Source organism: Macaca thibetana, chromosome 6, assembly GCF_024542745.1.
Source record: "Macaca thibetana thibetana isolate TM-01 chromosome 6, ASM2454274v1, whole genome shotgun sequence".
NCBI lineage: Eukaryota > Metazoa > Chordata > Mammalia > Primates > Cercopithecidae > Macaca > Macaca thibetana.
In genome coordinates this window covers 165,596,934-165,621,834 of record NC_065583.1, presented here as the reverse complement: position 1 = coordinate 165,621,834, position 24,901 = coordinate 165,596,934, and the positions used below count along the sequence as shown (strand labels likewise).

Below are 24,901 nucleotides of genomic sequence, written 5' to 3'. Positions count from 1 at the left end.
CCTTTTGCAGAAAACATTTGCTGGTTAAGACAAAGCTGACCTTTTGACTCCAGGAACCATGGAAAGAGGGGAAAAATATCCAATTTTTAAAAGTGGCAAAATTATCACGGGAAAAAAAAATAAACTGAGCCAAGTTTTATTTGAAGAATCTTACCAAGTTGGCTATCATTTTTTCAGGCACCTGCTACGTAACAGCCAGCCGCGAAGGCACATAATACAATTCCATTGTACAGGTGAAGGCGAGGACAGCTAAAGCTGTGAGTACCTCCCACCAGACTGAGCTGCTTCTCTGCAGTCCTGGGGTGGGACTGGAATGGGCCGGGGCTGCTGGGATCGCAGTCCTGCACAGCTTCCCTCCACTGGCTGGAATCTGGTGAAAGGTAGCGGGTGTCCTGTACTTATTACCGAGGGCGTGAAAATCTACGAGGAAAACCAGTTTTCAGAAAACATCTCTGGAGCCTCTGTCATTCCAGACCTTTCTTGTCAGCTTTTCAAGGTGTCATGGGCTGCTAATCCCACAGGCTCTGAGTCAACCTGATTTTCTATTCCAAGCATCCTCTCAGCATCAAAACGTGGACTGGCATGAAAGCGGGTAAACTCAGGGCAATGCATGAAAGAGAGAAACGACTCTCATTGAAAGGAAAATGTTATGGCATAAGTCAGAATGATTTTTAAATCGGCTCAAACTGATTTTTCTTACATCAAAGACTTGGGAGAATAAACTTCTTTCTCATCCCACTGTTCGTCTTCCCCGGAGGCATCGCTGTTCCTCTGTTTAACAAATGACTACTGGGGAATAAATCTGCAGTTGTGAAAAATGCTTTATAATCGAGCTGCAGCTGGGGAGATGATTTGGGAAGAAGCTAGGAGGAGAGAAAGTAGGGATGGGGGTGGGTGGGGAGGGAGGAATGGGGGAAGGAAGGTCACAGGGACCACATTTATCTTTCATTTAAGCCTCCTGGAGTTTTGCAGTCTGGGTTGGTTTGGGAGTTACTTAATTCAAGAGCTTTTCTCTAAGGAGATGAGAAGAAAGAGAAGACAAAAGACTTGGGAGCCTAGCAGGAGGGTGGCAGCCAGTAGCTTTGCTTGGGACATCCATTGCTGTCAACAGCGCTTTCAGCAGTTGTTTTTGGTTACCAGGGTCATTTTGGTTCCTTATTTTCTCTTGGAAAGGGTTAATTTGGAAGTTGTAGAGTGCTCTACCATATGTCATCCTGTCAACACACTGGACCAGTTATAGGACCAGAGCCACAAGCTTGTAGGGAATCCAGGCTCTTTTATGTTTTAACTTCTTGGGCCTTAAAAAGATGTACTCATTCGGCCCCCTCACCCTCAAGTTGTTATTGTGAAAGCTCAAAAGCGGCCAAGCAGAGGGCTGAGTGGAAAATGATGGTACCATAATAATACGTTAAAACTCAACAGCACAATCCAGCCAAAGAATCGCCTACTGAGTAGCTGATCACATCTGATCCTTTCGACAGCCTTGGCATTCAGCTATGAGTATGCTCCTTGTCACAGAGTTGAGGTCACTTGGATATGGTGCTCCAGCCAGTGGGAGGTGGAGATGGCACAGTCCACTGGCACTGTCTTGATGCCAGCTCAGGGCTCTTCTTACTCCACCAGGTATATCTGGGTTTTCTGACTCCGGCCCTGAATACTCCCAATTATTTCAACTTCCTCTTTGGGGGAAAATGTGGACATTAGAAAAGATGACGTACAAGGTCTCCCAGTGTTTTACGAATCTGGTCATCTGACAGAAAGAAGATGTTTGTGCCATGTTGGTTCTTGAACCACGGCTTCTGAAGGATGCCTTAACCTTTGGTGCTGGTGACCGCACTTAACCGAAGCATGAGGCTGTTGACTCTTATTTTCTGCTGCACGGTCCAGCTAGTATCAAAGCTCTTTTCGTAGCCATCACAGTAAAAGGTATAGTCTCCCAGTGACTCACTCTTTCACCACTCTGAATATGACGATGCTGAGCATTGCCGCTTCAGTGATTTACTTTCAGGAGCCCCTTGAAAATGCACGTGTCTGTTATGCTAACAAGCATTTCTAAATATTCAAGACATCTTGACTGGACATTTGTTTAGGAATTTAATTTTCCTGTCGATGATACTAAATGGTCTAAATTGGTCATGTAAGGGCTCTGTGAAAGGGGAATGCTTACTCTTTGTTACATTATGTTCATCTCTGAAACTAAAAACACACAGTCAGGGAATGGATGTGAACCCAGCTGAGCAGAAGTTAAAAGATGAGAAGCGGTGCTCATGATGGGGGTGAACTAGTACTCAAAGGGCTGACGTCCCAGAGGCACCTTGCATTCAGATCTTCGGGGAGTACGGCTCAGGCATCAGTGATTTTCTAAATTTCTTGGTAACTCTAATGTGTAGTCAGGGTTGGGAAGTGCTTTGCTAACTTATAGACACAACCAATTAATGACTACATGGATAGAAACAGGTTTATCTGCTCTTTATCTAACTTTGTAACTAAATTACATTATACCAGATTCCCAATTAGAGAGTCATATTAAAGCTCTATCTACCATGGCAGGTTCTTAATCTAAGATGTACATCAAATTACCTGATGAACTTTTAAAGGTACAAAAATTTGTGACCAGAGTTAGACAGTTGGGTTCAGAGGACTGCAATAGGGTCTGGGCAGATGTATTTACATGAACACTTCAAAGGCAATTCTAATAAAGAATCAGAATGAGAACCATAGGATTAAGGCCACGGTTCATAACCAGGGCCAATTTTGCTCCCTGCAGGACATGTGGCAATGTCTGGAGACATTGTTGTTTGTTACTGGGGTGGGGATGGGGGCTGCTACTGGTATCCAGTGGGCAGAAGCCCGGGAGGCTGCTACGCACCCTGCAGTGCACAAGATAGTCCCATGACAAAGAATAATTCACCCCAAAATGTCAATAAGGGTGGCTCTTGAGAAATCCTTATTAAGAAATCACATTTATTACCTGCATTACTTTATGACTATTGGTAAAGTTTGTGTTTATAACAGCATATTATGAAATTACAAACTTATATGAATGAATCAAACTTATTGAAGACTAAATAAAATAGCTCAAACACTGGAGAAGCCCATCCAATTCTATTCTGGCTTGTGAACTATAACACTGAATAGACTTCAGTGACTTACTTTGTTGGGAAGCCACATTTATTTAGCACTGTGACATTTATTTAGACCTTGCAGGCCTTTTAAAATGGCACTTAATATAATCAACAGTTGTTAAAAAGTAAGTTTACAAGAATATGGGATTATTCAAATCCCAAGGTTGGGCGCGGTGGCTCACGCCTGTAATCCCAGCACTTAGGGAGGCTGAGGTGGGTGGATCACTTGAGGTCAGGCGTTTGAGACCAGCCTGGCCAATGTGGTAAAACCCCATCTCTACTAAAAATAAAAAAAATAGCCAGGCGTGGTGGCGCATGCCTGTAATCTTAGCTACTCAGGAGGCTGAGGCAGGAGAATCACTTGATCCCAGGAGGTGGAGGTTGCAGTGAGCCTTGATTGCACCACTGCGCTCCTGGGTGACAGAGCTTGGGTGACAGAGCGAGACTGTTGCAAAAAATAAAAAAAAAAAAGCAGGCAGTTTTAACATCTTGTCTTTTCTTTTGAAAGTGGATTACATTAAATAAAAACTAGAAGCTTGTGGTATTCAAGTTTACACACTCATCTGGAATACCTGTGGTTTGAGTAACTTAGAACAATCTGCATATTTACTCATGGCTAATCAGAAGTCAGGTATCTAGTTCCATGCTAGAATTAGAAGCCCAGTCTAAAAAGTGTTGGATTCTTATAAGGAAACCAGGAGAGAGTTCAGAAGGAAAGTCTGAATTACTGCATCGGCTCTCCGGGGTTGTTAGCTATTGTTGAGTCCCGTGGGAGTCTTTATTCTCGAACATGCTTAATCTATGCAAACACAACCAACCTTGCTATCGATCTCACTGCTCCCCAGCGCAGACTGGATCACGTACAGCAAGGCATCCGTAAGCCCATCACACTCTCTCATCCTTCTGCGGGCCTCCTCTCCGGCCGAACTAACATTCCTGCAAAGCAAAAGGACACGTCAGCAGTCTTTACGGCTGTCACCAAAAGAATGTCTTTCCATGCCCATCTGCTCTCATAGTTTGAAAGGAAATGCTTTTTTCCCCACTTTTTCCAAATGCTTATCAAGAATATATCTTTAATGAATAGGGATGGCTTCCACAAAACACATCCCAGAGTTGGGTAAGTCACAGATGTCTGTAATGCCACTCCTGGAATAGACAATGAAGAATTCCTAATATGGGATCTGTGAGTCTCATGACCACGGAGGGTGGGGGACTTTCAGAAAGTCTTCTAGGTTTACTTCATGTACAATCAGAAGCTTTTGGATTCCAAGGATTCTTCTTTGAGAGGTCTGAAACACTTTCAAAGACAGAGCTTGTAACTTCTGAAATATTTTAGACATCTAAATTTGTCTGCCGCAAAGATACCTACCTTGGCCCAGCCAGAAGTAGACTTCTAGGAATTTATTCTAAGGACATAGTTAGAGGTTTCTGTGACAGTTTAGTCACTGGGATGTGCATGATACCTCTTATGGGAAGGAGCGGCTCCAAGCTCTTTTCTGTGCTAGCACATGCTGAGCTAATGGCAACAGACGGGGCCTACTGTAATGAAATGTGCGGCTACAAAGCAGAGAGATCTTCTACTCCTACAAGAGACAGAGATAATCCGAAGGAAAATCTTGGGGTGCTTTTAGTTATTCTACCACCTGAGAGTATGTTGTTCTTCTCCTACCCACGGTTAGCGTATGGTTCCAGTAGAGAATTTCTGCAATGACTTACTACAGGCAACACAACCTGTAAAAGGGAGGCTGGAGGAGGTGAGTTAGTGGGTGGTACGAAGGGATTGAAAGAATTTAAGGACCTTGGGGACAGTGGTAGAAAAAGAAGGATGATTCTCAAACTTTGGGAGCATCAGAATCCTCCGGAGGGTGCGTGCAGTACAGACTGCTGGCTCCATGCTGGAGTCTCTGACTCAGAATGTCCGGGTTAGAGTCAGATAAGCTGCATATACTGATGCTGATGTTGAGAACTCAGACCCCAGTTCTCTACAGAGGGTCTGGCTGGGAGGAGGGTCGTGTTCTTTACTGACTGCTGGGGCAGCCATGAGGCAGATCCCAAGGATCCGGAAGCCTGGACGGAGTCTGGAGAAGTTGAAGAAGTTGAATGAAATGAATCTCTAGCCCACTATAATTGACTCAGGTAGTCTCATTTCATATTCACAACATCTTTTGCTGTTGTAGTAAATTCTATTTTACAGATGATAAAACCAAGCCTCAGAGGTTGTCCAAGGCGATGCAGTAAGTGTTTCTCTGCTTCAGATGGCCAGGATACTGGAGCTCAAACCCAGAGAAGACCAAGGACGGAGATTTTGAGGAATCAATCTATTTGCAATTAGCCTCCCCCTTCACACTCTCTTGGCACTTTGAACCTCCTTTACTGATCACCATTGATTTTGTATTGGAATTATTTGGCTGTGACCTCATTACTGCACTGGGACTTTCTGGAGGATAGAAGGCATGTCAGTCCTATGTCTCTACCTAGCATTCGGCTGAGGAGGAGCTGGAACAAAACCTGTGAAGATGGGAAAGAAAGGGCTTCAGGCCTGATGTCAAATATGAATGCAGAATATGGTTTTTTAAGATTTAAAATAAAATAGGTTTCATGTTAAAATGCAACTGAACATAAATCGTTTTTTTTTTGATACCTAAAAAGTTCCACAGACGTATTAAGACAGGCTCTATCAGCGGCACTTCTGTGTAACACCGGGAAAGGTTATACAATTCAAATTAGTATTTTTGGCATTTGCTGATCTTCAAATATAAACAAAATTTCTCAGCTTCTTAGATAATATAACTAGGCAAATATTGCCAGCATTTTTATGTAAAATTTTATAAATTCCATCCTGTGATGGCCAACTTTTGTTTCTGACACAATCCGTGGTGCATGCCAGAGAGGAACCAACTTTCTGCTAGGGAAAAGGTGGTGAGAGGCATTTGGATATTATTTTAAACTAAAAGAATGGCCCTTTTAAAGGAGCATTTTAGCTCATTCCTTCTTGAAATGATTTTCACCAGGTTGAGCTGTGAAGCTGTTAAAATAATAAGTTTGTCAAAGATTCTGAATCAGACCTCTTTGGCCAGAAGAATGTTGCGTGGCAATGTGTGATTATGTTTGGCTCTTTAGTGTAGCGAGTTATTATTTCCAAATAGAATTAATGAAATTCAGGCTGGCAAACAACTTAGGGTAGCGTGTATACACCCTGATCTGAAAAAACCCTCTGTAGCTCTTCTTTGACTAATGTGCTCGGTCTTTCCTTCGAGTATCCTTTCTTTGGAGGCAGGTTGCTTCCTGATTCACCAATAAACTTTTTAATGATCAGTCCTAATTTCACTGGTAATCATTAAATGTATGGGACCAACCAACAGGAAATAATCAAAATGAACAACTTAACATCTGAAGCTGTCAATACTAATCTTAGCATTTTCCTTTATTCTACTTTCTATTCCATTCTAGTCCAGTCTCCTCCAAAATTTAAAAAGTTATTAATTGGCTACTATATTACAATGTGTAAGATATTGAAAAATGAGACAGATTAATAACTTAAGGTCTCAGCAGAGAAGGGGAGTAACTGAGATACACTCATACCCACACAGCACCTAAGATATAGACTTCAAGAGGGGGTTATCATACTGCCTGCAGGCATGATGAGGCTCAGTATACATTTTTATATGAACTGTCTCTTTTCAATGGGTAATGGTTTCCTACAGGTCTTTGGGCTTGGGTTTCCACTTTTAATCAACTATACCTCAGTGCGTGAAACATATCTTAAGAGAATCTTTGATTTTCACATTGGTGGTAAGGAGGGTTTCCTGCTCCTCCCTCTTCCCCACAAACACAAGTTCTACTCTTTCAACCACAAATTTCAGTTTTTTATTGTTGTTGGTTAAGACTTTTGATCAACGTGTTAAGGTAAAGTCACGTCAGCTTATGGCTGAAACATAATTGTGTTAACCATACATGATAAAGCTGTAAGCATCACGACTTGAACACAGCTCAAATTTTTGTCTCTACACCTTTATAGTGAAACGTAACAAGATGTTTCACTGTTTAAAAATAAACACCCTGATAACCTTCTGTGATGCTCAATACATGGTTAATAGTAATCATGGTCCTTAGTGTTTGACAATTAAGCAATGTCCAAGCTAGAAAGTTCCTCCCTCCCATTATACTTAAACCATCTTCTGCCCATCATGAGGAAGGTGATTTCTATGTCTGGTTAGAAATGGGTATGGAAAAATTCTGTGCATAAACATAGCATTAAAACAAATACCTGTAGATTATTTGTTAGAAGCACAAAAATGTGCATAATATCTCGTCCTTATTAGTAATCTTTACAATCGTGACTGAATTGTCGGTTGCTATGTCATTGGGAAGTTCCTGCTAAAAGTGGATTCTATAATCTTTTTGCTTAATAGATAAAAAGTGAAACAATTCATTTTTATGTCTTCCAATTAAAAGACCAATCTTTTTTTAATTTAAATGCAACTAAACTGCTTCCTTTCCCCTGTCTTCTGTGCTGCTTGACATCTCATTTCTTTGCATCTCCATCACTCAGTGCTCTCCTAGGACCCAATGTGGAACTCAGACTATATGTTCACCTGTATGACTGTGGCATTTTGCATGAAAGATGTGTCTCTGTTTCAGATGGCCAGGATACTGAAGATCAAACCACAGAGAAAACCAAGGAATGAGATATTGGGTAATTAATGTATTTGTAATTAGCCTCTCCCTTCACACACTCTTAGCTCTTTGAACCTCCTTTACTGATATCATTGATTTTGTATTGGTATTATTTAGGCTGTGACCTAATTAATGCACTGGGAGTTTCTGGAGAGTAGAAAGCATGTCATTCTTATGTTTATACCTAGCATTTAGCTGAGTGTGTGACACATAGTTGGTTATTATTCAGAATTCAGCCCTTCCATCGGATTGGAATTCAGGAAAGCAGGGGCATGTTTACTCTGTGACTGACTGTGCTTCGTGCTTACAGAATAAATATCAGATGTTTGTTCCGCCATTTGAATACTGGCTTCTTAAACTGTACCTGTGTTACAAGCCCCATCCTGAGTTATTCGAGGCAGTTTCAATTTGCAAAAAAAGAAAATGCAATTGAAGATAGCATACAGCATTGAGAGTAAAATTAGCTCAAGATATAAACTTTCTTATGATTGTTCATAATATTGATTGAGTGCTGAAGAGAACAGCACAATTTTGTGGCCTGGGGACAGTCAGATATTTCCCAGTTTCTCACCCGTCTACAACCTCAGGCTTGGAGGAAGAGCTTTCACGGCCTGGCTCAAGGCTAGGTTGTCTTCCTATGTCTGTTTCCTCCTCTCCTCTCTCCCTCACCTTCTCCTTGGCCTTCAGGATCTGGACTCCACTGGAGTTGTCTCATACCAAGCCAATTCACATGTCTTTGAGCCCTGGGTCCAGCCCTGCTATAATCAACATCCATCAGGTGGCCCAACCCTTCACATCCCTGGGCAAGCACTCCCTGAGTTCCTTCATCCCATCTTCCAATTCATAACCAGCAGAGCCCAGATGCTGGGTCTCTGCAGGATCTGGCCTGGGTTCCTGAGACCATACACCAGTTTGAGGAGTGGGGTAGGCTGTCTGGAGGTTGCTAGAGAATAGAGCTGAGTTTAAGTGATACAGAGAGTCCCAAGGCAAAGTCGAAATATGAAGCCACGTACTTAGTACAGCCTCAGTGCAACCCAGCAAGGCAGGCCGGGGAGGCAGAAGACACCAGAGATGATGGCATGGACCAGAGACCAGACCCGACCCCGGGGATATCTGGGAGCCCCAGGGCAGAGCTGAGAGCCTCTGGACACTTGGCCAAGGATACGGAGAGGCTGTCTGGGGTTCCCAGGCCCATTGATCCCTCCCGTTGGAATGTTCTTCCTTCCACCTTGAAGCCATTGACTCTGACATTTGCAGTTGCCAGGGCTCAATCCAAGCACAGCCTTTTCTACCTTCTAAGCCTTGCCTCAGCCCTGCTACTCCTTCCTTCATAGCTCCAGGCACAAGCTTCTCTTAGAGCACCTGTAACACGCAATGTTTGAGTCTGGTCCCACAAGGTGTTAGGAGGTAGGGGAGCATCATTTTATTTGGTTGTTTGTGCTCCCCACCATGCAGCACACAGTAGGAACTCACTGGATATTGGCTGGATGAAAGAGTATATGTTTCTTTTCAGGACTCTTTCTAGACCAGTGGTTCCTAACTAGGGTGACTGTGCCACCAGGGAATATTTTTGGTTGTCACCGCTGGGTGAGTGTTGGGGGCATTACAGGCATCTCATGGATAGAGGTGGCCAGGGCTGCTGCTAACCATCCCACAATGCTCAGGACTGCCCCCGCCACAAAGCACACCAATTGTTTCGAGGCTGAGAGGCCTGCTCTGGATAGCTGGGCTCCATGAGGATCTAATCTGCACATGTGCTTCCCTAGCACCTAACCTGTGCTCAGCCTGTGGCTTCTCAAACCTATGCTCTTCTGCTGCATCAGAATCAGCTTTGGAACTGGATTAAAATACAAAGGCGCAGGCCCTTCCCCTACACTTCCATTAGCCCAGTTCTCAGTGTGTTCCACTGGTCTCCAGGTGATGAGAACACACTCCACAGGTGAGAACCATGACCTTAGCCCATGGTAGGAAATTCAACGTAGAAAGGTAAAGTACTTCTTGAATGGCCATGAAGCCACGTGGTTGTCTGCTGTGTGCTATGTGATGTATAGACTCTGAACAACACGCCCCAGGCTCTTCCTAACAGGATGGGACCATGGCCCTTACACCTACCAGTGATGGCCTTTGGACCAATGGCCTTCAGCTTCTAACAGTCAACCAGCAAATGATGGGAAATAACACTAAACTTGGGAGGGGGAATCTCACAAGTAGAATATAAATACGGAGCGTCTTAATTTTTTGACCATGTAATGACCTACTCAGAAATGGATGGAATTTTTTTAACTCATGACAATCTTATAATTCAACAGCACAGCCACCCCCACTAACAAGATCTCCAGAACGTCCAGCCTCTCCTGCCTGTTCTCTCTTGCTTAGTTAGGCAGAGACTGAACAGACCTAATAGCCACCCCTTCAAAGAGCCATATTATTAGCAGCCAGATCGATTCTCAAGTATTAATTACACGTAAAGATGCAAAAAATTGGCTCTTTGGAGTTTGATGCCTATACTTAGCTCCCTTCTATGGAGAACATCCTGACATCCTCGATGGCTTGAATTTATCATAACTTACCTGATCTGAGTAAGTGTGAGAATGAGAAATTATGCCAATCATGCTTTTCTTGATTCCACAAAGTGCACTCGCTTTTGCTTTAAAAACATTAAATTTTAAAGAGATCTGCTATCCGTGAACACCTAAATCAGGAGTTAAAAACTCTCTGTAAAGGATCAGAGAATAAATATTTTAGGCTTTGAGGGCCACACAGGGTTTCTGCCACTTTTTCTTTTCTCCTTCTCTTCCTCTTTCTTTCAACAACCTTTTAAAAACTGTAAAACCTATTCTTACTTGAAGCCATATAGAAACGGGTCTCTGGCATGATCAACCCCTGACCTAGATTCTCATCTGAAGCTCAGACATAGGATTCGGGAGGGTGTCTGTGAACTCCTGATATTTTGTTCCAAGTTTTATAAATTTTTATATGAACATTATGTATGTTTTTTATTTGTTTGTTTTCTGTGCTAGAGGTACAGAACTGGCAGCATATTCTGAGGCTGGGATCCTAAACTGTCTAAAAACATCTCACCAAAATAAGTGGTCTGAGCAGCCCCTGCTTGGAGCAGCAGGCTGCTCTCCTAAATCTACAGTCTGGGTTTCAGAAATCCAATGTATTTGCCTCCTCAGGGAAACAGCAGCTCTGCCTCGTGTCCTCCCACAAGGCCTTGGGAGACTTTGTCTGTGGTTTCCAAAATTATTGTCCAAAAAGCCCATCCTTTTCCTCTGTGCGGGAAGATTGTCCTCTTCGTTGAGTGCCCAGGGGCGGGGAAGGAAGGGGTGTCATTGCCCAGTCACTGGGTCTGCTGACTCCACCTGGCCTTTAATGCAGTGACAGTAATCCAGCCAGAGCCTCTCTCTCTAGGTGCAGAGGGTGCAGGGCTGGGGGCAGCATGAGACCCTCCAAGTCTGTCCATCCCCTTCATTCTTCCCACAAAATCTGCGAGGGCTCATCCCTTTGATTTGTAGCTCCTTTGCAAAAAGGGAGTGGCTGGCTTTCTCACTATTCAAAATGTTCACAAAGGTGGCTTCTCCTGCACCTGGTGCGGTACACATGGCTGCGCTACTTAGCTGTGAAGGCGCTTTGTTCGTTTTGGCCTCCTCATCCGGGAGGTGCTGCTGGGAATGGTGTGGACATCACAGGGGATCTGCAGTGACACAGGGCAGCTGCTCAGGGTCGGGCTGGTTTCTTCTCAGTAAATGTTGGCTGAGCAGCTAGCTGCTCCACCAGAGGCCTTCCAGCCCAGAGGGGAGAAACATACCAGGCGGGTTACCAGCACCCCACAGGAAATGTGTCTTCCACAAACGTGCGAGAGGAAAGAACAGAAGGTTTCACAGCAGCGTTGGCAATTTTAGTCATTTATTTCTTAAAAATCTAAAACTAATGTAAAAATATTAACAGAGTGGGGGAAATGTAGAACTGAAAGTGATGTCCACACTCTTTGCTTTCCCTTAAGGTAATCACTGTGACCATTTGGTATTTATCATTCAAGATTATTTTCCACTTGTATTAATAAACCGTGTAGATAACATTCTGTTTTTTACCGTAACAATTCCTCAGGCAACTGGCTTTTATGTCTCCAAAGTTTATCACTGTCTCTGTTCATGATGGTAGCTACAATCATTGAATGACTTTTGGTATCTCATGGTATAAATAGATCGGCCGGACACGGTGGCTCATGCCTGTAATCCCAGCACTTTGGGAGGCTGAGGCGAGTGGATCACCTGAGGTTGGGAGTTCGAGACCGGCCTGACCAACATGGAGAAACCCTGTCTCTACTAAAAATACAAAATTATCTGGGCATTGTGGTGCATGCCTGTAATCCCAGCTACTCGGGAGGCTGAGGCAGGAGAATCGCTTGAACCCAGGAGGTGGAGGTTGTGGCGAGCTGAGATCGCGTCATTGCACTCCAGCCTGGGCAACAAGAGTGAAACTCTGTCTCAAAAACAACAATAAAAAATAGATCACAATTCATAATTTTTCAAATTAATACTCTGTTAATGAATATCCAGATTATTTCTAATTTTTTACTCTATTATGTAATGTTTGGTTCAATTTTGGAGGAGATATGGGCTTTAGAGGAATCATTCTAGGAAGATAAAATAGCAGAGATAAATAATTTCAAATCTACAAAGCAGTCAACCTTGACTGGATGCCTGCTTTCTTCCATACGCAATGATAAGTCCTGGGATAAACTGATGAGAGTATCTGACTTTTGACCTTTAGAAGGTCACAGTCTAGCAAGGTAAACAGACATATTTGACGTGAGTAATCATGATATCATCAGCATGTAACTAGCAGTGTGAAGAATTTGGCAACCAATCTTTGGAAGTGACATCTGGATATACAACAGAAAACAAATATAGGCTGAAATGGATGAAAATTTTACTCTTCATCTATTTTAGTAAAATATTTCCTTAAGTTGTAATTCTGTAAATTTATTTTCCTTCACGCTTATAGCAGCAAGTCATGGGTTGTAACTTAAAAAATAAGGACACGGAACATAATCAACACGTTTCCAGCAAAAAAGCAGCTCATGCAGCGTAAATGGAAAGTATTAAAAATGCATACTTTTAAATGCGAAGGGCAAGGCATAAAGTTCAGGCATAGGCTTGGGCTAAGTTCCAGGTGAACAGCCTGTGCAAATACCATCCATGCACATCCATGCAGGGGTGGGGTCTGCAGGCTCCAACCAAGGACAGGACCCAGCAGGGAGCTATGGCATTCTGTGGCAAATGTTAATTTGGGCACATAATTTTCCATTTTTACTAAGCCTGGCATCCTCAGCCAGTGCAACATGTCTACTAAGACGGTGGCTGGCTCATGGTGGACCAAGGGCAAATCTTGTTAATGCCCTTTTACTCAACCACATTCCCTGTGCTAAGTCCTCCCTGAGATCTGGCCACAGGACAGCCCAGGTTGATTGCTACAAATCCTGGGCCATCCCTCACCAGAGGTTCCACTCTTGCCTCTTGTAATTCCGCGGCAGGTGGAAATGCAGTTCTGTTCTTGTAGTTCTCTGCAGGTGGAAATGTACAACGTTTGCATGATACTCAAAAGTGGACTGAAGCAGGGCTTCTTCCCCCACCAGCTTACGAGAGGCATTTCCAGTGTTATCTTTTTCTGACATCTGACCCACAGGGCAAAGCTGAGGCTGACATTGGATAAGCTCTGGCCTGGAAACCCAATGGCGTTTGCTGGGCTGGGTTTCCAAGCTGCTCTGGAGCAATGACTCCATTTTATTTTCAATTCCCCCTTTTAGAATGTCTATAATTGTTATCCTATGTCGTCCCACCACTGCATGTTGGGAGCAGAAATGTTGCTTCTTTATTTTCACAGGTTCACAGACGGAGAGAAGTTCTTCCCCAGGAGCTGTACTTAACAGATTACTCATCCAGTTCTGATTTGGATGATTCAGATTTTGGACTTTTGAGCTGAAGAGATTTAAGACTTTGAGTTGATGCCGTAATGGGATGAAACCTTTGGGGACTCTGGGATGGAATGAAAGTATGTGGGATGAATGTGACTCTTTGGAGGCCAGAGGGTGGACTATGGTAGGCCGGAGAACAGCCCCTCCAAGATGTCTATAACAATCCTTGGAATCTGTGAACAGGTTACTTTATATGGGGGGGGGGAAGACGTTGCAGATGGAATTAAGGTTACAAAGTTTAAAATAGGGAGACTTTCCCTATTTTGTCCCTGGGAAATCTCCCTATTTTATTCTCTGCTTTCCCTGGCTGGGGTCAGAGAGGTGTAGCAGAAGGGATGACAGAGATCCCAAGAGGAAAGGCTCAGCTCCCAGCTGCTGGCTTCGACATATGGGGTAGCCACAGGCAAAGGGGAGAGAGAGACCACTAGGAGGGCAGTAGCTGAGGGCAGCTCTCAACTGGCCACCACCAAGCAAGTGGAGACCTCAGTCCCATGGCCATAAGGAACTGGATTCTGCTAACAACCTGCAATAGCTTGGATTCTTCCCCAGAGCTGCTAGTAAGGAGGACGATTGTACCAGCACCTTGATTTTAAACCAGTGAGACCAGTGTCTGAAGTTCTAGGAAATTGCAGGATAATATATTTGTGTTGTTTTAAGTCATGGAATTTCTGGCAATTTGTTGCAGCAGCAAGAGGAAACTCACAGGGAGCCTGCAGCTCATTTTGCTCCAGGGTAAACAGATTCTTCTCAGCACTGTCTCTGATGCCTCATGTCCCACTCCCTCCCAGGAAAACTGCTCAGCCTGCAGTGGGCACATGCAAGTTTCAAGAAGAGATTTCTAGATAATCAAACAACTGGATAGCTTAGATCAAGAACAAAATGCCATATACATATACACATGTGGAGGGGCGTGAGGTGGTGGCATAGAAAATACCTGCCCTCAACGCTGTAAGGTCAGGCCACTGTTGGATGGGACCCAGGGCACGCTGAGGCCCTCTGCATGGGCAACACTGATGTGATGTTGTGATGATGTACTTTTTGAGGCTGAACGACATGCTTCAATATATTCTTCCCTATCTCTGATCTCATCAGCTACAAGAGTGCCACCAAATTTGCAGCCATCAGCTTGGTCCAGACTGCTCTTTTGCCTGGTTGGTATCTTCCACTTCTGCCAGAAGAGGCCCCTGAAAACTGGAGTCTTCAGAGCTTGCAGAGAACAGATAGTGCTACAATTGGCATTCTGTATCAGTCTAGGACATGAGTACACTGGATTATAAGACAGAGAACTGAGGCAGCTTCCTAGCCCCGTGGAAGTGAAGTCTGCAGTGTGGTCTTGTTATTTTTAATGAATTCCCAGAACATTATCTGAAGCACCAACCATAAGTACCAGGCAGTTAGGATTACCAGCATTAGGATTAGCCACATCTCTGTAAACTTTTATTGGCTGCAAATAATGTAAGGCTGAATTTACTTGAAAAGCTCTTGAATTCTCTCTCTCCATATGTGTTTGGAAAGCTGTTCCCTCATCACAGCCACATCAGAATAATTTCCAAAAAAATAAGTTTCCCTAATTTTTTTTTTAAAGATTAGCACGGTCTTGCGGTTCGAATTACTGTGCACCTTACTGTCTTCTCCCAAGGAAGGCAATTTCTTTATAAATCAGAACAATGATGGCTTGGTAATTGCTTTGCTGAGCTGCAGGGACAGAATGCTTCGGTGGCTAAAGACCAACTACCTACTGGGACTGGCCACGAACACTGCTGTTGTTCTGTACCCAAAGTGGTGCTTGCTAGGTTCATACCACACACCCCCCCTATCCACCTATAAACGTAAGCCATCAGAAAGGGATGGAGGGCTCCTCTTCTGGTGACGATTAAACACAGCACCGTTGTGAGACTGCCTGGATCTGTGCCTTCTGGAGTTAGCCATGCATCAGGGAACATTGTTCCAGAGAAGCCCAGAGCGGAACCAGAAATACCTGAATTAAAAGACACCCTCTTGCTGTCAAGTACTACCTAGGGTTTTAGCTACATGATTCCAATTAAAACTGATGGTCGCCACAGAGTTAACTGCTCTATGAAATGTCTGCTGAAAGTTTCCCATTGGGCTAAATTACAAGGAAATCTGAGGGAAGAAAAGCGTGGATGCTGTGTGGCTAAAACCATTAACTGTGAGCCTAATTGTGCGGGTGGCCCTTTGTGCTCCACAAACACTCACGTTCCGCTCACAGTTCTTTCCTAACTCACAGTACTTGGGGAGTGAGCTGTACTTACCAGGCCTTGATTTTTTTCATGACCGGACTACGTCTCAAGCTTGGAGTAATGCCATATGGTCCATCCCCTGGGTCAACGCCCGCCCTCCTTGTATTCTACCAACTCCCATAATGTTTTATTCTGGCACATTCGTGGTAGGCTCAGAAATTGAGGGTGCACTATATATTGAAAGCCTCCCATATCTAACCTTCATTCTGGCACCTTGACTTCCCATCAAGGGGGCCTCTGTTAAGTCCACCCACCACACACCATTGCAGCAAGCATTTTCATGCTTGCTAAATGATTTGCCAGCTATGGCCAGTTGCAAACACAGCGAAAAGAAAATGTCATGGGTCAAAACACAAATTAGATTAACAAATGAATACTAACTAGTTGTTTTCTTCTTTCTTTGTTAAACCAAATTACTTATGGTCAACCAGGTGTGACTTATATGACAAGTCACAAAACCTAAGTCTTAAAATATATATAATAAATGAATATGCTAGGAAACACTGCGGAAGAGAAATGCAATATTCACTTCACCAAGCGGGTGGCTTCCAGGAAAATGAACACCATGTGACTAAATAAATAATCGGCAATACCAATGTGATCCAATTCCTTGCATTCTGAGTCCCCTATCTTCCAGGATGTAGGGGAACAGAACTTGACTAATAAGGGATTATAGATTATTGGCTACCTGCCTTTTTAAATGTCAGATTGTGGGCTTTAAGATTTTCAAGACTGATGTAAATGACGAGTTGATGGGTGCAGCACACCAACATGGCACAAGTATACATATGTAACAAACCTGCACGTTATGCACATGTACCCTACAACTTAAAGTATAATAATAATAAATAAATTTAAAAATAAAGAAGCCAAACACACACACACACACACACACACAAAGAGTGATCTGTTAGATTCATACATGAGATTCATGTATAAATAGGAGAGATAAGACTGAACTATTGTTAATGTCTATTCTGACAATATGATCCTTTAACTGTGTTGAGTACACCTATTTTCAAATGATACTCAAATAAATGATTGAAACGTTAAAACAAAACAAAACAAAACAAAAAAAGATTTTCAAGATTTGGCATTATGTCCTGGATGATTAACAGCTACTATTAAAACAACCTTTCCAACTTTCATTTCAATTCATTCCCTAATTCCACATATGCAGGCATGCAATCTTTCGGTTTATTTACTTGCAGGATATTTTAACAAATCATACTTCAAAGACTTATTAAAGCTGAGAATCCATGTGATTTTTATAAGCTCACTTATCTAGATGGTAAGTTTTCCTTCAGGTCTATTTCTTGTTTTTGTGATTGCTTTGATCACTGACTGATAGCTTATTGAATACCAATAACCATCATCAAAACACTGACAGAGGCAAAGAACTGCATATACTCTCACATACTCTTGGGTCTTAACCCTTTGTTTTGTGCAATTCTCCACCCCTTTAAAATATTGTTTTATTCTGGGAAGCCACCCCATTATTTCTGTAAGCTGACTGCTCACTGTGGGGCTAAATAATTGGAAGACGGAGTCACTAAGTAGGGAAGGAAGGGCAGAAGCCCCTGTTATTCTGTGGGGTCCAGGCCTGCCGCCTGCGGGTATCTAGCCCTCTCTGCTTTTTATAGTCTTTGTTATGGACTGAATGTTTGTGTCCTCCAACAAGTTCACATGTTGAAATTCTAACCCCCACGTCACAGTGTTAGTGAGGACTTTGGGAGATGATTAGATCATAAGGATGAGAGCCTTCATGAATGAAATCAATGCCCTTATAAAAGGGGACTCTGAGAGCTCTTTGCCCTCTTTCTGCCGTGTGAAGACACAGTAGTCGGCTGTCTGCAACCCAGGAGAGAGTCCTCACTGGAACCCAACTAACTGTGAGGGCCCCCTGATCTCAGACTTCCAGCCCCCCAAAACTGTGAGAAATACATTTCTGCTCTTTGTAAGCTATCTTGTCTCTTGCATTTCATTATGGCAGGCCAAACTGACTAAGACAGTCTTCTTACATATTTTCCCTGGAAACCAACTCCTGAATTTGTGGCAAAAATGCTAATAGAAACATTCCTTGGATCAAAATAGCTTAATCCCCATGTTTAAATTGGAAGGAAGTGATTGAAAATAAAAACCACCTTTCCTATAACCTCTTAGAAATGTGCCCATCGCTGCTAATTGCTATCTCATAAATTGAGAAGTTTTGACAACTCATTTAGTGGTTTTTTGCTTGAGGCAAAGAACATGACAAATGTTAGAAAATCTGGACTCCAGTTAACTTGACCAGATATTACTGTATAGCTCTAGTTAGGTGAATACTGTATTAAAAACAAACCAAGTTTTTGGCTAATGGTTACTTAAGACTGCCAAGAATTCTAAGGACCACTTTCCTTGTTTCAGAATGAAAATATCTCATACGGAGGTGATGGAAGATGGGGAGAAGAAAGATTGTAAGAACACATATATATCCATATAAGAAAAAATATACAGAAAACAGTAAAATTTAAGATTATTTAGCTGTTTTTATTTCCTGAAAGGGAAATATTAGCATAGTCTTGCTGTTCAAATTACTATGCACCTTACTGTCTTCTTCTAGTAATTAGTAATTTAATCTTAATTACTAAAATATATTCTGAAATTTTTTTCTTTTTTTTTTTTTTTTTTTTTGAGATGGAGTTTTGCTCTTGTTGCCCAGGCTGGAGTGCAATGGCACGATCTTGGCTCACCACAACTTCTGCCTCTCAGGTTCAAGCAATTCTCCCGCCTCAGCCTCCCGAGTAGCTGGGATTACAGGTGTGCACCACCACGCCTGGCTAATTTTGTATTCTTAGTAGAGACAAGGTTTCTCTATGTTGGTCAGGCTGGTCTCGAACTCCCAACCTCAGGTGATCCACCTGCCTTGGCCTCCCAAAGTGTTGGGATTACAGGCGTGAGCCATCATGCCTGGTCTATTCTTAAATTTCTGAAAGAAATTTCTGGAAGGCTTACTAAAAGAAAGCAGGAGTTATTTCTGTAAAGAGAAGTATCAATGAGCTCTTGCAAGTTTATGCATAGGTCTTAATCACTAGTTAGGAATAATGTTGGAAAACGCAGTAACAGAGCAGCTCGAAGATTCTGCATTTTAAAAGCAAGGCTGCCATAGCACCGATATAGTCTGTCTGCTTCCATTATTATCATGACTGCACTTTTCCCCTTCACTGCGGTAGGGAGAATTCTAAAGACATCCCTCCAAGATTCTTACCCTTTGGTCGCTCAACCAAATACTAACTGGGGAAAGGGCTTTGCAGGTGGAATCAAGGTTGCTAATCAGCTGACCTTAGGACAGGGAAATGATCCTGGATTATCCTGCTGGGCTCAATGTAATCACAGGAACCCTTCAAAGCAGAAGAGGAAGGCAGAAGGGTCAGACTGAGAGATGTGGCTGAGGAGGGAGCAGGAGAAAGGGGGAAAGATAAAGGTAGGGGGCCTACTCTAGTGGCTTTGAGGATGAAGGAAGGGAGCAATGAGCCAGGGAATATCATGGCCTCTAGAACTGAGAACAACTCCTGGTTGACACCCCACAAGTAAATGCAGCCCTTAGTCTACTGCATGGGTCTGAATATAGCAAGCAACCTGAATGATCCTGGATATAGGCTCTTCTGAAAGTTTTGCAAAAACAGCCCAATGGCCGACACCTTGATTTCAGACTTGAGAGGCTCCAAACAGAGAAACCAGCCAAGACCCCTGCAATTCTAGGGTACAGGACTCTGCAGTAATCAATTAGTAATGTTCTCAGCCATTACGTTTATGGTAATTTGTTAGGGTGGCAATGGAAAACTACTATTTTCACATAAGATAAAACAAAAAGAAACTCACCGTAATAATTTTCACAAATGTTCATTTTAACATTTCTGCTAACTTATTTCAAAAGTTTTAGATAAACATTGTGTCTTCAGACGGCGGCATTTCACATGCTTTGAATGACAAGACGAGATGTAGTCATTAGGATTTTCAGATGCCTCTTGTTGCAGGAAGAACAGTAAGCTAAATGAGTTTCTCACCAACTCTAGGTAGCACCTAAGAGTGACTTTTCTTGCTTTATTACTACCAGATGGCTTGCACGCAATATGAGTGTAGGATAATGGCACCACTGGGTGCGCAATTTCCTTTTACTGCTTTAGTTGTGAAAGGAGTAATGTTTCAAAAATCCAAGAATTATAAAGCTGCACAAAAAGGTCAAATAGCAATGACACTTTGAGGAGCCACAGAACATCATTAAAAACAGGTCACAAGTTGGCCATGAAGAGTTTAGTTCCATTGTCTATCTTCACTGCACTAAGTGCTGCAATCAAAGGACTTTTAATCTTTTACAGTACATGTGTCAGTCTTTTGCTTTCGAGCAAGTGTTAAGGTCTGATTTAAAAACTGTGCACTCAACCAGCTTGGTGGCCACCCTGAGAATAACTAGAAAACAAAAGAGAAGGCTTGTGCCCTCCACTATCAGCCCAGGGCACATTTGTCATTCAGGTTTTACTGCTTTTCATAAATAATAATGGTTCTTAGAACTCTGGCACAAACTATATAAAATGACTTCATGGGAGAAAATGTCAAGGCAACAATACTCCATAGAAATAATCTGGAAAACAGAATCTAGAAACTCAAGGTTTTTCTAAAGTTCATCTTAATAAATTTACTCTTATTATCCATCATTTTATATATGCTGAAATGAAAAGGTTTTAGAGATCTGTCAATCAGTAAAGAAAAAAGTTACAGAAAAAACAGAGTGGATTCAACTTTTGACAAAATAGATGCAGAGAGAGGATCCTTCTATATCATACAAATGTACATCGGTAGATTCAGTGATTGAATGACTTCATTTAACCCAATAATTTGCTAAAATTCTCTAAGACATACATGGTATTATTTTAATTTGAATCACAAGTACTCATCATGGAATATTTTTACAGACTATGTTGAAAATCAAATACATAGTGTTAGGTGATTCCAGCTCCAAAGAAAATTAGGATCACTGAAGTCTCTGAGTAGTCATTTCCCACCTTTATTTTCCACACAGACACACCTCAAAGATAGTGTGCCCATGACCGACACTCTCCTACGTGCACTGGCCCCTCACCATGCAGCAAGATGCAGGGGGCTATGGGTTACATGAAGTTGCAAACAAGCTAGCCACAACTTTGCCCCTGCTCTCCATCTGGTCCATATCATGGTGGTAGGTGGAGATATCCACTTCCAAATTAGTGTTGGCTACGGCTATCATCTGAATATTTGTGTCCCTCCCAAAATTTATATGTTGAAACCTAACCCCCAAGGTGATGGTATTAAGAGGTGAGACACTCATGAATAGGATGAGTGGCCTTATAAAAGACGCCTGAGGGAGTTTGTTAGCGTCTTCCACCATCTGAGGATGCAGGAAGTTATCATCTTTGAAGCAGAGAGCAGCCCTCAGCAGACCTTGAAGCTGCTGATACCTTGATCTTGGACTTCCCAGCCTCTAGAACTGTGAGCAATACATTTCTGTTGTTTGTGAATTACCTGGTCTAAGGTGTTGTGTTACTGAAGACTGAACAGACAGAGATTGCCAGCCTTTTTTGCTTGTTTGTTTGTTTTTTAGTTCTGAATTTTCTTCATCTTAGAGGTCATGAATTAAATTAGTGATGAATAAAATAGAAATAATAAGAGTGAAAAAGGACTTTATAAAGTATATTTGTTGCCACAGTGATCAAGAGATGCAAAAGAAGATAAAATGAAAATGGCAAGAAGGAAAAAAGGAGATAAAAATGAAATGGGGAAAAAGAACAATGGTGCTAACTGTGGCCTATTTTGAGGGTTTTCTTAATGGTTATGTTGTTATGCACCAACAGTGCTACGCTTGCTGGATAGATATGTGTGTCACTCATCTGTGACTCTCCTCTTTCCCACACCTACATTCAATCAGGCAGCACATCAAGTCAGCTCCAACTTCAAAGCATTTCCAGAAGCATTCTCCATGGCCATCACCTGTCTCTTATATGTTCTCTCTGCTTCTGTCCTCATCTTCTCTACCTTCTAGGGAAGTCTGATGTAGTGGCTGCAGTGATTCTTCAAAAATATATATCGAAGCACAAGTCCTCCACTCCAGGGTCATTTCACTGAGTCAAACTCAAAGGCACATGCCTGAATACTCACTCCTCTTCTAACTCGTACTTATCATTCAAATCTTTTCCTTAGGAGGGTTTTCCCCGATCCCCTGACCAGGCTAAATTCATTGGTTCTATGCTCATTCAAGGCTCCCTTTCAGAATTCCCATCCCACTGATTTACTTGCTTACTGCCTCCTTCCTGCAAAGCTCATGAAAATAGGACCTGTACCTTTCTTGTCACTCATATGTCACCAGCAGCTAATACAGTGCCTGGCATCAAGTAGGCACGCAATAAATAGTGTTGAATTGAAAAGACTTACTAGTGTATCTCTAATCAAATTCCATAAATAATACACTTATTCCAGATTGGTCTGGAGGAGCTGAATGACAGAAAAGCCATATGAGGAATTAATCCATTCATTAGTTCATTTCTTATTTATTAATATGTTATCTCAATTTTAATGGGAGCATGTTTATCTAAAGGCAGGAACTTTATTAATTTTCCTATTCAGAATCCAGAAATTTGATTTTTTTCAGGCCACTTTAGTCAAGAAGCGGTATCTAGTCGTCTAGTTAATTATGATTTGGAAAATACTATAAATAGTACATACACCCCAAAGTGTCCAGGAATTTCCTTGTTTTTCCTTGCTTGTTATATTCAAGAACAAGGTTAATCCTCATAAACTTAACAGGGTAATACTCTAAGCCTTGGTTTACTATTTCCATGTAGTTGTAGATAAGCTCCTGCAAAATAACTTGGGAAGAAGACAAGTAGCAGCAGGTCTAAGTTGTATGTGGGGAGGAAGAATGCTTTTGTTATGGAAAGCAGGTGACTGACGACTGCCAGGTCTTCTTGCAAACATGCAAAACACAGACCTCCTAGCAAACAAAACAATAATATTTACTAGCAGGCAAATCCTTATTTATATGGAATGTTTTCTTCAGATTATTCCTGATGTCTAGGATTCCTCATGGGAAATATCTAAGTTAGGTATCTATCTGGATATGAAATTGGAGGTATTTAATGACCAAAATGACCCTGTATTAGCTTTTTGTTACTGCCATAAGTTACCTCAAATTCAGCAGATTAAAATAACATACATTTTTTACCTCACAGTTATCTCTTATTACAGGCTGAAAGTCCAGTATGGGTCTCCAGAACTAACATCAAGGTATCAGCAGGGCTGCATTACTTTTTGGAGGTGCTAGGGGAAAATCTGTTTCCTTGCTTATTCAGCTTACTTGTAGAATTGAGTTCATTATGGTTATAGGACTGAAGCCCCTGTTTCCTGACTGGTTATCAGCTGAGGTTCTTTCCCAGCTTCTAGCAACTGTGCGTATTTCTTGGCGTGTGGCCTCCTTTCTCCATCTTCAGATCCAGCCATGATCTTTCATTCTGCTGCATCTCCCCGACTCCAGCCAAAGAACATTCTCTGCTTTTAAGGGCTCATGTGATCAGATTGAGCCCACCAGGAAAATCACAACAATCTCCCCCTCTCATGGTTCTCAACCCTATTCACATCTGCAAAGTGTCTTTTGCCAGGTAACAGTCTCAGGTTGCTGGGATTAGGATGTAGACATCTTTGGGGGCCACTATTCTGCCATTCCCAGACTCCCTATTTGTAAGTGTTGCAAATGCACACCATTCTGTGAGGACACATGTTAAACTGGGTCAGTGCGTGTCCTGACACAGCAGGAAGGACCTGGTAGTGGCACTGGTGGTGCCATCCCCTCCCTGCCCAACCTGTGCCCTGTGGTTACCTGCGTCCTTGATATTTTTCGAAAAGCTTGATACCTTGTAGGGTCTATGATTGGTGTGAGTTCGGCTCAATATTCTAAACCTTGTGACATCACACAAATTTAATGGGTGGTCCAGATTCTGTTCTATTTGTAGCTACTGATTATTTTTCCTAGAAAAGTTAGCTTTTCTAGGAGCTACACAACAGGACCAAGGTTGGTGTCTTGGCTTATAATTTGGGTCATGAGAGCTCTGCTCTGTACATGTCTCTGGTGGGGAGTGAATGAAGTGGTACTGCTGCATTGATTAGTCATGAGGAGGTTCCTTCCTGCATGTCCATGCAGAACTAAAGCATTGGAATCATCTCCCCAAGAAGCTGGCGTTGAGTTTTCTTTCCCTGTCTTCAGAGGAGTCACAAAGTAAAAGGAAACTTTTTTTAATTTTAATTTTATTTTTATTATTTTTGAGGCTGGAGTAAAATGGCACGATCTTGGCTCACTGCAACCTCTACCTCCGGGGTTCTAGTGATTCTCGTGCTTCAGCCTCTTGAGAAGCTGGGATTACAGCTGCGCACCACCATGCCAGGCTAATTTTAGTATTTTCAATAGAGACAGTGTTTTGCCATGTTGCCCAGGCTGGTCTCGAACTCCTGGCCTCAAGTGATTGGCTCACTTCAGCCTCCGAAAATGCTGGGATTACAGCTGCGCACCACCATGCCAGGCTAATTTTAGTATTTTCAATAGAGACAGTGTTTTGCCATGTTGCCCAGGCTGGTCTCGAACTCCTGGCCTCAAGTGATTGGCTCACTTCAGCCTCCGAAAATGCTGGGGTGACAGGCATGAGTGACCACACCCGGCCAGAAACCATTTTTGATCCGGAAACCATAATTACCAAAAGAGGGGAAAAGCATCTTGTTACCCAAGGAGGCTGTCAGCATCCCAGCATACCGCGTGTTAGAGTTCAGTGCTGTGTGAAGCACGCTGCAGTGGCTGCATT

General features: G+C 42.5%; 2 protein-coding genes across 6 annotated transcripts in view; both read right to left on the bottom strand.

The window, feature by feature from the left end:
- The window catches only part of CTNND2 (catenin delta 2), a 935,738-nt gene that overhangs the window by 139,858 nt on the left and 770,979 nt on the right, over window positions 1–24,901 (bottom strand). For all 4 annotated transcript variants that reach the window (XM_050794061.1, XM_050794059.1, XM_050794060.1 and 1 more), the window contains one exon: window positions 3,944–4,061. In XM_050794061.1, coding sequence (XP_050650018.1) covers window positions 3,944–4,061 — 118 coding nt within the window. The remainder of the gene's footprint in view (window positions 1–3,943; window positions 4,062–24,901) is intronic.
- Window positions 1–24,901, bottom strand: part of DAP (death associated protein) — an 840,643-nt gene that overhangs the window by 436,094 nt on the left and 379,648 nt on the right. The window lies entirely within an intron of this gene.